The following is a 15,313-nucleotide window of genomic DNA, read 5'->3' as shown; positions in this document are numbered from 1 at the left end:
ACATTCAGCCCCAACTCCCTAATGACCCACCAACAAAAAAAACACATTGCCAAGAAGACTACAACTCTCCCTCCCAAAGAAAGTGAAACCTTTTCTTCCAGAAGAAGTCTTCAGAATGGTAGCTCAAGCCCTAGTACTCTTCCACCTAGATGGAGGCAATGTCCTGCTTAGTGGTCTTCCCGACACCACCTTGAACCCTCTGAATGGCATCCTTCATACAGCAGAATTACTCATCAAGGGTCTGAATGTGACCATATAACTCTACGTTAATGGAACTACACTGACTTCTCTTACAAGCATGGATTAACGTAAAAAACAGCTTCATCAGATTCAAGGCCCTCTGCACCAAGACCCTGACATAACTAGCAAACAAGCGAGTGTGGAGAACAAAGCCAGATAAGGAGCACCAACATCACCAGATTGGAGACTAAACTCTGCAAGAGGGAGAACACCAGAAGATAAGTAATCTCAGCGTATGCACCTAGTATCTGGACTAACATCCTCATCAACATAAGATCAGCTCAGGATCAGCTCATACAGGGGAAAAAAATTAAAGCTGACCTCTTCAAAACTACCCCATTAAGGAATTCTATCCTGTCACCTCTACTTATCTTCCTACCCCCTCACTATCTGCTAGTGGGGTTTGCAACTGTACCACACATTGTGGCTCATTAGCTTTGTTCAGGCTACAGAATTACTAAAACAGATACAGATTAAATAACACTAGGTAGCAGCTGCTACTCAAGGACTTTACAGTGTCTCGTCTTCAGTGGATGAATGAGACCTTGGCTGATTAACATGAATTTGAATGTCTTGATTCAGATAGAAGTCAGCTTCTACAGTGCTCATATCTACTAGATTGTTAACAATGGTAAGCTCATCCAACGGATATTAAATCAACATATAACTTACTTGAATACTCCCAAAGCTGTCCCCCTCAGCAATACTCCAAGAACTACAATGCCAAAATGCGATTTGAGACAGACTGTTTTGAGAAAGATTGAAGACAAGACCAGGAATTTGCATTACAAATAAACTGTACTAGAACACTCCTAAACAGAGCCAAGATTGCAGTCAAAGAATGAGCCAAAAACCTTGGGAGGAGCTTGGCAGACAGCTTGTAATATCGCTTTACCTCTAGAAAAATCATGCAACACGTCATCTGCTCCCTAACAGCAGATCCCATTTATGTCCATGAAACAAAATGAAACCACAGGTTGTCTGAATATAAAAACTTAAAAACTCAGAGCCCCTTTAGGCTTGAGGTTGTGTAACTTCTCCTTATCCAGCAAATGACGAGGAGGATGAAATGACAGCAGGCAAAGTAATAGGCTGTGACATATGTTTCGAAAAGGGGAAAATGGTGGAGAAGCAGACAAAGCTTGTAAAACACTATCCCTTCGACAGTAGGTGAAAATTAAGAAGTCACTTTTTGTAGATACAAAAAATTAAACTATCTTTGTATTAATCTTCTTTTCAGCTAAGAAAGGGAAATTGTAGAAAAAGAACTTCCTGCACATGTGAAGAATGAACAGAGGAACCCCTACACTGATAGACAACAGAAGACCATATGTGAGAAAAAACTGCACGTATAGAAGGCCTATGTGCTAATAACAAGGTTTATAAAACCTCTAGAAGAAACTTATGATCTTCTAAAGTCTATCTTTCAAAGGCCAGTCACTGAGATGAGTATCCTGAGGTTTGGATGAAATATGCTCCCTCCTACTGATATAGTAAGCCCTCAAACAAATGAAGGGACCACAATAGAGTATGAAGCAGGCAAAGATGCACTGAATATCAATGGCAGCGAGTTATTATGAAGCATCCCCTTTGCTCGATGAAGGAAAATCTTGCGAATGACCCTTTGCATTAGATGAACCCGTGGTAATGTATAATGGAGACTGCAGGACCATTCTATGGAAAAACATCCCCAACGGCTCTCCATGCAGGAACTCTCTGAAGCAAAACTGAGGCCAAAATGCAGATCAAGGTCTAGTATTCCCCCTAACTTTGACTATTTTGGTCATTACAACTCTGTGAAGATGACATTCCTGGTTCACCAAAATCACATTGGTCAGGCAGTCCACTGTCTTTTCTCTTTATCTGTTAGTTGAGCTTCTGAAAGCCTATTCCCTTGTTTACAGCCCAGAACCAAAGATACAGGGCCTCATACAAAGGGGATGCAACCTCATTCCTCCTGTTTGTTGATGTGCCAAATGGCCATGGAATTATCAATCAAAACCTGCAGCTGGTAGTGCTGTACCAAAGGAAAAAAAGGCTCTGAATACTAAACTGATTGTCCTTAATTCTAGAACAGTTATGTGAAGACTCATTTCCTGTTCTGACCACAAAGCAGTGAATGTGAGGTTCTGCAAATAAGCCTCCCATTCCTATGCATATGTATCTGTGGCTAGTGTTAACTCCAGTCATGGACAATGATAATACTTTCCTCTCTCATTCTTCCCAGGTACTCTTCCAACTCCCACCTTTGCATCTGCCTCAACACGAGGACTACTCATTACATTTTTTGTTAGACTTTCATTGAATTGATTTCAATGATGACGCAGAGCTCATTGAATGGGTCACTCCTCCAAACATTGTTGAGGCACTAAAAACAGTCAAGAAGCCATCAGTCGCAACAACCTCACCCTGACCAGGCTGGTTGAAGAGGGTTGTCCTTGAACATGAGAATCAGATCTTTTAAGGCTAAAATATTCTGTGTAGGAAGAAAAGCCCTCATGCAGTGTTTGCACAAAACATCCATTACACATTGAATAGACTGGGCTAGAATTAAGACAGTATTTTACCAATTTAAAGAGTGAACCAACTCTGACAAAAGACTGACTGTAACTAAGATACTCTTGAATACTGAAGAAGGTAAGTTGGCTTTTATCAGATAAATATATCTCTATAGAACATCACATCAGATGTGCCGTTACTATCGCCATGACTTTCAGAAAGACTCTTGAAGACGATGACAGGCTGAAAGGGATCACCTTAACCTTATAATGCATGCCGCCTACAGCAAGCCTCACACTCTGCCTATGGAACTAGTTAAGTGTAATATGAGAGTAGGAATCTTGAAGGGCTAGAGATAGCATCCAAACCAAATTGAACCTTTTGAACCTCTCTTTTTTATTAATGTTTAAAAACCAAACATCTATTATCAGTCAAAAGCATCTATCTTTGTCTGGAATAAGAAAATAATGGCACAAAGTAATGAATTGGCAAGCCCTATTCTGTACCTCCTTTTTCCAATAAGGAAGGCGCCTTGTTCATCAATTCTGATTATGAAACTTTCAGGAAGGTGAAGCAAGTCTCAGAGTCCTCACTGTAGCACATATTTGCTTTAAGTTTTCAAGTGAAGCAACTGGTGTTTAACCAAATAGATGTTGTCCATCAAAAGGAATATCATACAGCTGAGCATGTACATATGACAAAACAACAGAGGACCCCACATAACAACACACAGTATCCAGTGTATTTAGACATATTTGAATAGTCTTTCCAGAAGCATTTATGCTGTATTGGAGAAGCTCCTCAACTGGGCTCTCCTCTGTTCTGGAAGTGATGGAACCAGTAAGCCTGCCACTCCCCATAAAACATGAGTGTAGTAAGACTGGAGTTAGGTGATATTAGCTGAATGCAAAGCTAAACAGCCAGAAACAAACCTTTTTTTGGACCAGGGTCTCATTTATTCAACTCTCTATCAGGATGATTGGATTGAGTTGAGTTCTGTTCACGCTTATTAGCCAAAGCCTGCAAAATAAGGCTTTCTGGCTCCAGTTTGCTGTTGATGATTATTTCGAGGTTCCTGGCACGGGATCTGGAAGCGGGTGTGGGTCTGAGTTTGGCTGGCCACCAGTTGGAGTCACATAATAATGTGTTCTTGCCAAAGATCACTACTTCTCTCTTGCTGGAGTTCAGCTTGAGACAGTTGGCTTTCACCCAGTTAGTGGCTTTGGTCATGCAGGCAGTTAACATGTTCCATGTGTTAGGGGTCTTGTCCAAGAAAGAGAGTATGAGTTGCATGTTGTCTGTGTAGGGGAGGATGTTGATGTTGTGTGTATGGATCAAGTTGGCTAGAGGGGAATGGCCGTATAAGCTCCCGGCTCCGCCGACCTCCGGCGGCGGCTCGTCTATCCTGTTGTTTATCCTCTACCCACGCCCCATGCCTGGATGTATGAAGGTTACCTGATGCCAACGGTGCAGTCCCGGACTTCCTACCTTCGTCAGCGACGGAGTTATGTCGTGTCCCGTTTTCGGCCTACTCCGGGGCTGCCGCCGGGACCTCGATTTCTGAACTGTCCGAGCGGGAACTGATCAACATCGGCTGTGGGACCGAGATTGGGGCCGGTCACCCGGATTTGTAAAAATTCTTTCCACTTTCAATTTGTGACCTTGTTGATTGATGGTGCCGGAGAAGAGCCTTTGTGACGTGCTGCGATCCTCCTGCACCGTGGCTGGGGGCTGTGTGCCTGACCCTCGTTTCCCGGACTGGGGGCTGGCGGGCTGCACCCACGGCCGGTGACTGTGTTGAGAGTGCCAGTTTGGGGCGCCCCTGTGGTTGAGATAGCCAAATGTGTGCCCGGAGCCCGGCGATGTGGGCTGGAGATTGTGTCCCCCTCCGTCCTTTGGGCCCCGGGATGGAGGAGATGGATAGCTCACACTCATTGAGTTCTGTAATGGGAGCGATTGGGGCGCTCCGCTCACAACTCACGGTCACATATGTCTCCCTGGTGGCAAAACTGGATGATGTCTGCTTGCGACCGGCCACTGCCGCTGCAGCACCTGAACAGCAGTCCGTGGTCCAGTCGAACGATTTGACCCGCCATCTTGAGGTTCCCGAGCGGCAGCCCGACTTCGCTCCTTTGGGAGTCGGACTTATTCCTCCTTTACCCGCCACAGTGCCTGGTCTTCCCTTCAAGTTTCCCATCCGATGGAATATCGTCGTTGGAGGGTCTGACCGTCAACGCCGAGTCTCAGGGTCCTGTCGGAGGGGACTGCCATTTTTCTTCGTCCCGGCCCGTCTATATAACGGAGACCGCCATTTTGTGTCCGGACTTTGTTCCATCTTCAATGCCTCGGACTGCCATGGACGCTCTGTCTGACTATGGTCGGCTGTGGCTTGGTTAACACGTGCTCTGGAACGAATTTGCACTGGTCAGGGCTTATTCCGCCTTTGAGTTGTTCTTGCTCCTTGCCACTGCTTTGGACCACCTGAGACGCTCCCTTTGATCGCATTTGTTGTGACTATGGCGATAGATCTCCCAGTGATACTTGCAGGGTTGCTCTCACTTTTCTGGGATTGCTCAGTTCACTTTTGCCGGGATTGCACCGAGTATCTCACCGGGCCTGGGGTGGGATGGGGGGGTTACTTATTGGTGACTGTCCTCCCCGTGGAAATGCTGAATGTTTGCCTTGATTGACGATGATTGTGCTTTGGGGAGGTCACTGCCGGCGGGGGGTACCGGGTGTCCGGGAGTGTGTCTGTTTCTATCCTCCTCCACTTCTTGTACTTTTTCCCTTCTGTGGGGCAGTTCCGGGGCGACAGGCACGCTGTTAGTGGGTTAGGCCGTAGCCATTACAGGGGTGCAGGGTGGTGGGTGTAGGGGGGGGGGGGTTTGTTATTTTAGCTTGTTTCGTTCTATGGTCCCTATCGCTCTTTTCTGGCTTTGGGAGGGTTCTTTCCTCTTTGGTAGGGTTGGCTGTCTCTTGGTCTTCCACCTTTTTTCTTTTTCTGGAATCTTAACGAACCTCTGTTTCTCTGTTCCTGGGGGGTGGGCTCTCTGGGTAGTACTTAGGAATGTTGTTTTCTGTAATATTGCTTATTGTCCAGTCTAACCACCGCGGCTGCCTAACTTACATAGTTGCTGTAGTCATAACCTATCTCCGACTGTAAATGGGGTACGTCCCCCTCGTCTCTTTTGTGTACTTCTTATGTAAGGTGTGATGTCCTTGTTGTTGCAGCCCCTACTCTTCTTTTAAAATTTAAAAATGAAAACCTCATATCCTGAGTTGCGAGCCTCACAGCCCTGTCTGGTGTACATTGAACTATCCTGATTGCTGATTGGCCTAAGTTTCTCCTGTTTCTATTGATTGTTTTTTGCGGCCGGCCATGGTGGTTGTGGGCCTGCGCATGTATCTCCTTCTTTCTTGAATAAAGGTTTTCAAAAAAAAAAACAAAGTTGGATAGAGGGATCATGTATGTATTGAAGGGGGTAGGGCTGAGCGATTAACCTTGAGGCACTCCGCAGATAAATTTGTGGGCTTCTGAAGAGTAAGGTGTCAGGCTGACAGCTTGTGCTCTATCCATTAAGAAGGAGCAGATCCAGCGGAGAGGGGGTCCATAGTTGTCAATCTCATGCAGGCACCTTATGAGGATGGATGTAAGACCATGTCAAATGCTGCAGAGAGATCCACTAGAATGAGGGCTGCAGTGTCTCCTCTGTAAAGGATGATGCGGATGCCATCTGTAGTTGTGATGCATGTTGTTTCTGTACTGTCTCGGCCTGAATCCAGACTGCGTGACATTGAGGAACTGGTGTTTGCTGAGATGGTTGGTGAAGAATCAGTTGATTAGTTTGTTCAAGATCTTTGCCAGTATGGTAAGGGGGACATGAGTCTATAGTTGGAAAGTGTGGCTAGGTCAGCAGATGTTTTTTGGAGAAGGGGCATGACTGTGGCATATTTCCAGTTGTCCAGGAATGTGGCTGAGTTGATGGGGGTATTGAGGATGGCTGTGAGTGCTTTGCTGATCGATAAGAGCACTTTAATGAAGGCATGGTAGAGGCAAGGGTCAGATGAAGCCCCTGAGTGGATGGTCTTCATTGTAGTAGCGATTTCAACAGTGGTGGTGGCAGGCCACAAGGTAGGGATTTGTTAATCATCCAAATTAACGGTTACCGTTCCTTTCCTACCCATACAGAACTTCCCGAACTGGCAACCCGGTCCTGATGAAGATCCTGAATAAATAGGATCGAAAAGATTGAGGAAGAACCATTGCCTTTGTATAAATTGTGTTTCTGTCACATTGTAACCTTCGATCCTTCACTGTATTCACCCACTTGTCACTCGCGCCGTCACTCTTTGCTTCACTAACACTAGTGCACAAAGCCCCCTTGGGTTGCCACCGCATTTTATGCCTACAGTGCTGTTCCAACTGTCTTGTATGAAATGTGTTTTCAAATATATGATGCTATATGCACTTTTAAAAAACTGAAATCTACAGTCTCTCTCCCCTTTTTTCTGCTTTCTCATAATATCTTGTACATATACTATTACTTGTCCCTCTTAATGAATCCGGTTGAGATATTGTTTTTAAAAATCTAAACTAATGATCAGACACACAGGATTATGGTGAGGTGGTGGTGAATTTGAGCTAGCATACCAAAATGTAGCATATAGCATGATAAGCATATGACATAATTTTAGGGCAAAATTAAAGAAAACAGAGACTCTTTATCAAAATAGGAAACTAATTCCATACTGAATTCATTTGGCTATATCATTCTTAACTAATTTCACAAGTCAATGATGTCGAACGTATATGCTCTGCCGGAAATTGGGCATTTTCTTTAAAGTTTATTTGCAACCATAATGTTTTGTTATGTGTAATGCTATCTTTGATAAGTGCAGCTTGCTATACTCTAAATACGTAGATTAATAAATGATACATACCATCAAATTCTGCTGGTCCAACTCCTACTATAATAATCGACATTGGCAGCTTTGAGGCCTTTCAAGGAAAAAAGAAGAAAATATTTGTATGTCACCTTACCATTTATTATGCTATTGCAAATTCAGTATCTTGCTGGTTTTCAACTAGATTTTCTAAAAATCTCCAAAGTTCAGTCCCTTTCATGTATGTTTACTTTTTAGATTTCTATTTTAATAGCATATATAACATTACCAAATCCCTATTTTCTCATAGTTCTCAACTACACAATCCATTCTCAATAGAAATGAATTTAATAACATTATCTACAGAAAAGTAACAGCCTCCTCCGAGCTATTTTACAAGGTGATAAACACCACTGCTGACTGCCTCGATCACCCTGTGAAAGTTTAAAAACAAACTACTTTTCAGTGGGTAATAATGTTGTTGTGAAAACTGCTCATCCTTGATCAATTATCCCTGGAAGCAAAAAACACTCTAAAAACATTTATGTGACCTGCCGCCACTAGACGTTACACTCAATAACTACTTAGGCCCCTTCAATATTTCCATTGTGACAAACTAAACAAAAAATACATCAGGCCCTTCATTTCTCCGAGTATGCAACTTCTTCATCCCTAACAATCTGAATGAATCTTACAACAGTGCCCGATAAATCTGGGTTTCGGGACTGAAAGATGTATGGAGGAACCTCTATTGTACATAAAAAGGTTGTAAAAGAAGCAACTGCTAAGCTCGCCAGCTCCTCAAGCATCAGGGTGCGAATGGAAGAGTTAGACAAACAAATTAACAGAGAATCATGAAGAAACAGTGCAGACAACCTTCATAAGACTTAACTTCAAATGACCAATAACATGAAGTAAATTACTTTTCTGACCTCAAGTTTCATGCTTCATGAGTCCAAACTGATGCACCTCGCTCTGTTTTTATCATTTGTGTTATGTGTTTCCACATGCGCCAGTCACAGTTTTATTCACGATGACTATATGTCCGCCATCTATTCACTGCACATTACCTAAATCATTTTTGATGCTGTCTACTAGGCTTTTCTTTGTAGAAACTTTGAAAATGCAAACCGCAGCATTGAAATGTTTGGTGCGTCCATTCCTTTTTTACTAATTTATTTGTTTCTTGAGTCCTCCATAGTAATTGCTACCTGTTGAGACATTGTTGCATGGCACCACAATTCATCCAGGTCTCATTTAGGTCTATGGGTTTCTCCTGTTGTTTCTAATAAATTATCACAGTGGTAGCAGCATTAGCCCTAGTGGAATGAGCTCTCAGATCTTCGGAGGGTGCTTTTTGGCCAATGCACAGCAAACCTTAATGCATAGGTCTATCCACATGGACAATCATTTTCTGCACAGACTTCTCTTCCTTTGCCTCAGAGACCCCACCACCTCTTTTGGGATGCAACTGATTGAGCCTCTCCTTCTCTTTCGAGGAGGTGAGTACGGCAAAGAATGTTGGGAGAGTGATGGACTGTTCAACATGGAAAGGAGTCTCAACTTTCGGCAAGAAGCCTGCCTGGGTCCTCAGCATCAGTTTGTCTGGAAAAAAGGTGGTGTAGGGCATTTCCTACTTACTGGCAGACATGACCTTGGATAGGACCAAGTGTCCCTTTAGGCTTCAGTAAGGGCTTCACTGAACTGAAGCAAGGGCTCAGATGAGGCTGGCCCAGGTTGCAAAACCGCATTAAGGACTTTTGTCTTCACTTCAGTTGAAAGTCCACTACCTCAGTTGCTCACTGAATTACTACAGAAAAGGAAGCAATCTCCTCCTTTGGGGGCCCAAGAAGAACCTTCAACTGTGTCAGTGGAAGAATTAAACCCACTGACATCCTTTAAGTGTATATTAAGTTTGTCATCATCATAATTGAAAAGTTATGTTATGTTGTTATGTCGTTATGTTAATTTAGTCTTTTATAGCGCTCGGCTACTCCAAAAGAGTGTCCCGGCGCTTTTATTGACAGCCAGAGACAGACAAACACAACACAGTGAAATAAAAACAGAGCAGAAAGAAAAAACAGACCCAGCAATAGAAAAAAAAGAGCGCACTAAAGGGCAAAGAGCCATGTTTTGAGGCCCTTCCTAAAAGTCAGTAAATTAGATGTGCTGCGTAATGCCAAGGGCAAAGTACTCCAAAGCTGTGGTGCCCGCAACCTAAAAGAACGACCTCCAATGCGGGTCTTTTTTACTCGAGGAACCACAGCAAGGAACAATGATTCAGATCTCAGAGATCGGGCCGGGTGGTAACAGGCAAGCCTCCTTTGGAGATATTTAGCTCCCGAGGCATAAAGGCATAAAGTAAATCCTCCCCATCCCCACCATGGTCCTCTGGTCATATTTGGAGCCCAGAAAAACAGTAATGCCACTGAGGGAATCCCTGCAGTGGAAGCATAGGATCAGATTCAGACAGCATGGGGAACAGATGTGCTGTATGTGATTTGGATCGCAATTGCGATCGAGTTGATGTTGGTTCGGATTTGGACATCGGAGTCAGTAGGATCCTCCTCTAGAGTCGGCCAGCATTGATGAAAGGGGGACCGACACAGATCTCAGAATTGGGCTGGAAGTCTGATACGTTGCTTGTGCTGAACCAGTGATGCTTTCAAGGGATTCAGACAACACCATGGATGGATAAGCGAGCGGTAATAAAGCTGAGAGCCTTTGCGGATACTTGAGGCCTTTGGGGCCCGAAAGTGTGCCAAAGGAGACAGAAGAGGGCAAGAGATACACAGCATGGCCTTCCTAAAAGCCACAAATTGCTGCGGTGTTGCCCAAGGAACTAGAGGTGCATCAGGATCAACTGCGTGATTGGAGTCTCAACCGGAAATCGGAAACGAGATTGATCAAAAGGTACTTATCTTCAGTAACACTCTTTCCGGTAGTGGCTATCTAACTGCAGATTCCTCATCTTTTGATTATTCCCTAGGCACCAGACTGGATCTGGAAACTTTTGGACAACAACTCTGCAGCTGGTAGGTGGCATCGTATGGCTCTGCAATGATGCCACCTGCTTTGGAAATGACATGCAGGGCCTATATAGGTGCTACTCCCACACTAACATCAGTTGTTTTTGAGGCTGGCTGTGCTCCCAGACACAACCCCAACAGCTAATTCCAGTGTGCATATTCCTAGACTTGGGATCTTATTTCAGTTTTTTAGAAAAGCACGCCATCAGGAGTTTCATGTAGTGCTTTTTCAATTACTTTGGTCAAAGACGCTTGCAGGAACTGCAGTCCTCGAAGTCATGTTCACTGAGGGACCACAAACATACAGTATGCGGATCCTTGATTGACATTTGTCTATTGCAAGTTCCTCAGGGTTTAAACACAGACGATGTTGCTTGAAAAAGCACACTGTTTACTAGACAAGATGTCGAGATGGGCCTGAAAAACGGCCCTTAACCTCTCCGGATCCGTGTTGCAAGTGCTGAAAAAAAGGAGTTGACGTCGGTGTGGGAGTTTTATGGACTCTATTGACATCGTATCCAGTCGACAACGTCGATACAGTGTTGCACAACGCCCTCTGCCGGCACGCAGATTTTTCTTTCCAGAGGATTCTAAAGTAAGGAATCTACAGCTAGATATCTTTATCAGATGGCGGAGTCTACAAAGGCCTAGGAGCAGAACCCTGACCCGTTGCTGCGACAGCAGTTATTCCCTGAGAGGCAGCCAGATCAAAGGGCAGATTCTGAGGGTCAGAAGTCCTGGGTACCATACTCTCTGTAGTCAATCTTAGGCCATTAGGATGACTTCTGCCAGTTGTTCTCTATCTTCTTCAGAACTTGGGGCAGGAGTGGTATTGGTGAGAAGGCACAGGAATCCCGAGTTCCAATATGGGAATAATACATCTCCTAGTGAGAGACTCCTTGAAAACTCCAATATGAGAATTTCTGACTCTGCATGCTCTCGGTGGTGGCAAATAGATCTAGCCAAGGTTTTCCCCATTTGCAGAAGAGATCTTGTGCCACCTGTGAGTGTAACTGCCATTTATGTTCTGCAAGGCTTCGTCAGCTGAACTTTTCCGCCCTGGCATTCAAAGATTCTGCCAGGTGGTTCATCACCAGGAAGATTCTTTGATGGTCTAGCCATTACCAGAGGTATAGTGCCTCCTACTACAGGACCCAAAACCTAACACCGCTCTCCTTGTTGCAATACCATGTAGTGGTAGTGTTGTCCATAAGCACCAACACCAGCTTGCCTTTGATTGATGGAAGGAAGGCTTTTAGCACGAAGCAGATGGCCCTCACCTCCAGGAGGTTGATATGGAGCAGTGCCTCCGTCTGAGACCAGAAGCCTCTGATAACTACATCTCCCAAATGGCTGCCCCAAAACAGAAGGGACATATTGGTGATCACTGTCAACTATGGGAGGGGTAGGGAGAGAGGTCTGCGGCTAACCCAATCACAGCCCAGTAACCACTAATGCAAATCTTTCAGTCTCCTCCGACATCTGGATGTGGTCAAAGAGGTCCCCTTGAAGCTGGGCACAATGAGACTTCAGATCCTATTGCAGAACCCGCATATACCACCTGGCATGCTTGCCTAGCAGAATGCAGGAGGCTATGACACTCAGCAGCCTTAGAGTTCACTTCATTGAAATCAAGTACAGAAGTTTGAAGATCGGGATCACAGCCTGAATGTCTCGGGATCTTCTTTCTGGGGGAAAGGCATGAAACCTAACCCTGTCCAGAATGACTGGGATGGGAGCATCCGAGAAGGAGTCAGGTGTGACTGTGGCATGCTGATAGTGAACCCCAAAGACAGGAGGTTTGCCATAGTCCGGAGGTGGTGGATGACTGCCATGTGCAAGCTCGCCTTCAACAGCCAGTCATTGAGATAGGCGAAAGACTGGGACCCCTGACCTCCGATGTTGTGCTGCAACCACCACCATCTATTTGAGGGGCACAGGTGAGACCAAAGGGGAGCAAAGTAACCTGAAAATACTCCTATCCCTCCACAAACCGAAGGTAGTGTTAATGGGCCTGCAGGATGGATAAATGAAAATAGGCGTCCTACAAGTCTAATACACCCACCCAGTATCCAGGCTCTAGGGCAGCCAACAACAAGAGTACATGAAGACCCACAACAAACACTATTGGCGACCGACAGAGTACCAATAATCAATCTGTCAAGCAGAACTTTGAGTGATACTGAGGTTAGGATTCTTAGTAGAGGGTTTAGTTTTGTGCCTTCTACTGGTCTAGATAAATTTCAATTGGAGAAATATTTCCGTTCCTTTTTTAGGAAAGTTAGACTTCGGAGATTTTTTGAAAGCAGGGTACGTGAGAACACATCTGGCTTGAAATCTAAATCCACCTTTAGGCCAACTTTGGGGATGGTTTGAAAGAATATAGAAGCGTTTGAGGTGGCTGTAGAAAGTGGTATCCACAGTATTCTGGATAATGATAAGAGGCCGGGACAATTTAATATCAGTAAAGAAGAAAGACAGGCTTTAGATTCACTAAAGAATGATAGTTCCCTCACCATAAAGCCTGCTGACAAGGGAGGTGGTGTAGTGTTGTTTGACATCCCTGATTATGAAAGCAGAATGTATGGACTTCTAGATGTCAAGGAACACTATATGCGTACAAAGGCCAGCAGCATTTCAGTCATTACTAGTGAGTGTTCAGCATTACTTTTGGAGGCCAAGGAGTCTGGATGGATCTGTGATGATGAATTTAGATTCCTAGATAACCAGGAGCCTAGGATTCCCGCTATCTATGGGTTACCAAAGATGCATAAACACAGCACTGATCCACCAATGAGACCCATTGTTAGTAGTATAGAATCCCTCCTGGAACCCATCAGTAAGTATGTGGACCACTTTTTAAGACCTATTGTCTGTGGCCTCATAGCTTATGTGAGGGACTCAGCCCACATTGTTTCCCCGATTTAAGGAAGACCTTTCTGTGCAGAGACTCAGTGTCTGGTTACTCTAGACATTGAGTCTTTGTACACAAATATTCCCCAAGAGGACACGGTACAGGTAATAGATGATATCCTCGCGTGTCATGGTCTAGGTAGAGCCAGTAGAAAATTTATTGTGAGATGTGTTAGACTCATTCCCACCAATAATGTTTTTTCGTTTACAAATGAGTATTTTAAGCAGCTGAAGGGGCCCAGCATCGGGGCTACATGTGCGCCCAGTCTAGCTTGCCTCTATGTGGGTCAATTTGAGGCCAAACATATTGAGAATGATATGGCCCCTTTTTTCGAAAATGTAGCGGGCTGGTACCGCTACATAGACAATATTTTTTTCATTTGGGAAGGCCCGACAGAACTGTTGGAGGAATTCCTTTCCTGGCTTAATATAGGTGATCCAAACATGAAGTTTACATCACACTACAGTTCTTCGAAGGTAGATTTTCTGGACATTTCGATTAAGGAAGTTGATGGCCTTTTAGAAGTTGAACTTTTTACTAAACCAATGGCGAAAAATACTTGACTTCATTTTTCTAGCTTTCACCCTAAAACACAGAGGGAAAGTATCCCTTTTAGCCAATTCCTCCGTCTGAGACGCAATTGCTCAGAGGTCAATGACTTTTACAAACACGCAGAGGTCCTCAAAAGAAAATTTAAGGATACGGGTTACCCTAAGAAGTTGCTATCTCACTCCCTGAAAAGAGCGAGGGTCTATGATCGCGAGGCATTGATTAACAAATCTGCCAAAATAAAAGAACCACTCTCAACGGTTGTGTTTGTCAGTAAATTTTACAACGTTAGCAATCAGATAAAAAATGTCATTAATAAGAACTGGCATATTTTGAACCACGATGAAGAGCTAGCACTTGAAAAAACGTTGTTTGCTTTTAAAAAGAACAAAAACCTGCGCAATCTCCTTGTCCATACATATAGGGACGAGTCACGATCCAATCAGAGAACTATTGATAATTCAGTTGTAGTGGGTAACATTGGATGTGGTTCTTGCAACATCTGTCCTCAATGTGTTGTATCTAAGGAGGTTACTCACAATGGCAAGCTAGTTAAGTCAAGAACTCTAAATAATTGTAAAAGTAAAAATGTTGTTTATCTTCTCCTATGCCCTTGTGAAATTGGCTATGTTGGAGAAACTGGTAGGGAAGCCCGTATTAGATTCCAAGAGCATAGATCGGCTATAAAAACTAAGAAGTCTCCGCACCCCTAGTAGCACATTTTTTGGAACGAGGTCATACTGAGAATGATTTTAAATGGTTTATTTTAGAAAAGGTCAAAATAGGTAAAAGGGGTGGCAATATCCAAACGATTCGTAAATTACGGGAGCAATGGTATATTTCATACCTTAATACTGTTAGGAGAGGCCTGAATTCGAGAGAAGAATGGGATCGCATTATAGGATCTGGCTAATTACTCTGCTTCTCCTTAGTTCCATATCAGAACACCTTACTTAGTTTGTTCTCAGTATAGTGCCTTTCTGATTGCTGCGCTATTTCAATAAACATTATTTATTAATTACTCTAGTAATATTTAGTAAGGAGCAATGTGTCTGTTCGCTTGCTAGTGCCCTGTCAACACTGTGCACTATCAGTGGTGCTAGCTAGCTCTGAATTAATTTTTTTGGTGCCCCTGGTATGGCATTGTTGCCTCCATTGGGTATATAGAATATAATGTTGAGGCTCCTAATTAAGAGTA

At 43.9% G+C, this 15,313-nt stretch overlaps 1 protein-coding gene across 3 annotated transcripts in view; it reads right to left on the bottom strand.

The window, feature by feature from the left end:
• Positions 1-15,313, bottom strand: part of CPNE8 (copine 8) — a 990,278-nt gene that overhangs the window by 53,627 nt on the left and 921,338 nt on the right. For all 3 annotated transcript variants that reach the window (XM_086967237.1, XM_086967238.1, XM_086967242.1), the window contains one exon: positions 7,681-7,738. In XM_086967237.1, the coding sequence (XP_086823363.1) occupies positions 7,681-7,738 (58 nt within the window). The remainder of the gene's footprint in view (positions 1-7,680; positions 7,739-15,313) is intronic.

This window comes from Lissotriton vulgaris, chromosome 1_1 (genome assembly GCF_964263255.1).
Source record: "Lissotriton vulgaris chromosome 1_1, aLisVul1.2, whole genome shotgun sequence".
NCBI lineage: Eukaryota > Metazoa > Chordata > Amphibia > Caudata > Salamandridae > Lissotriton > Lissotriton vulgaris.
Note: the sequence above shows the minus strand (reverse complement) of the source record. Positions and strands in the feature narration are given on the sequence as shown.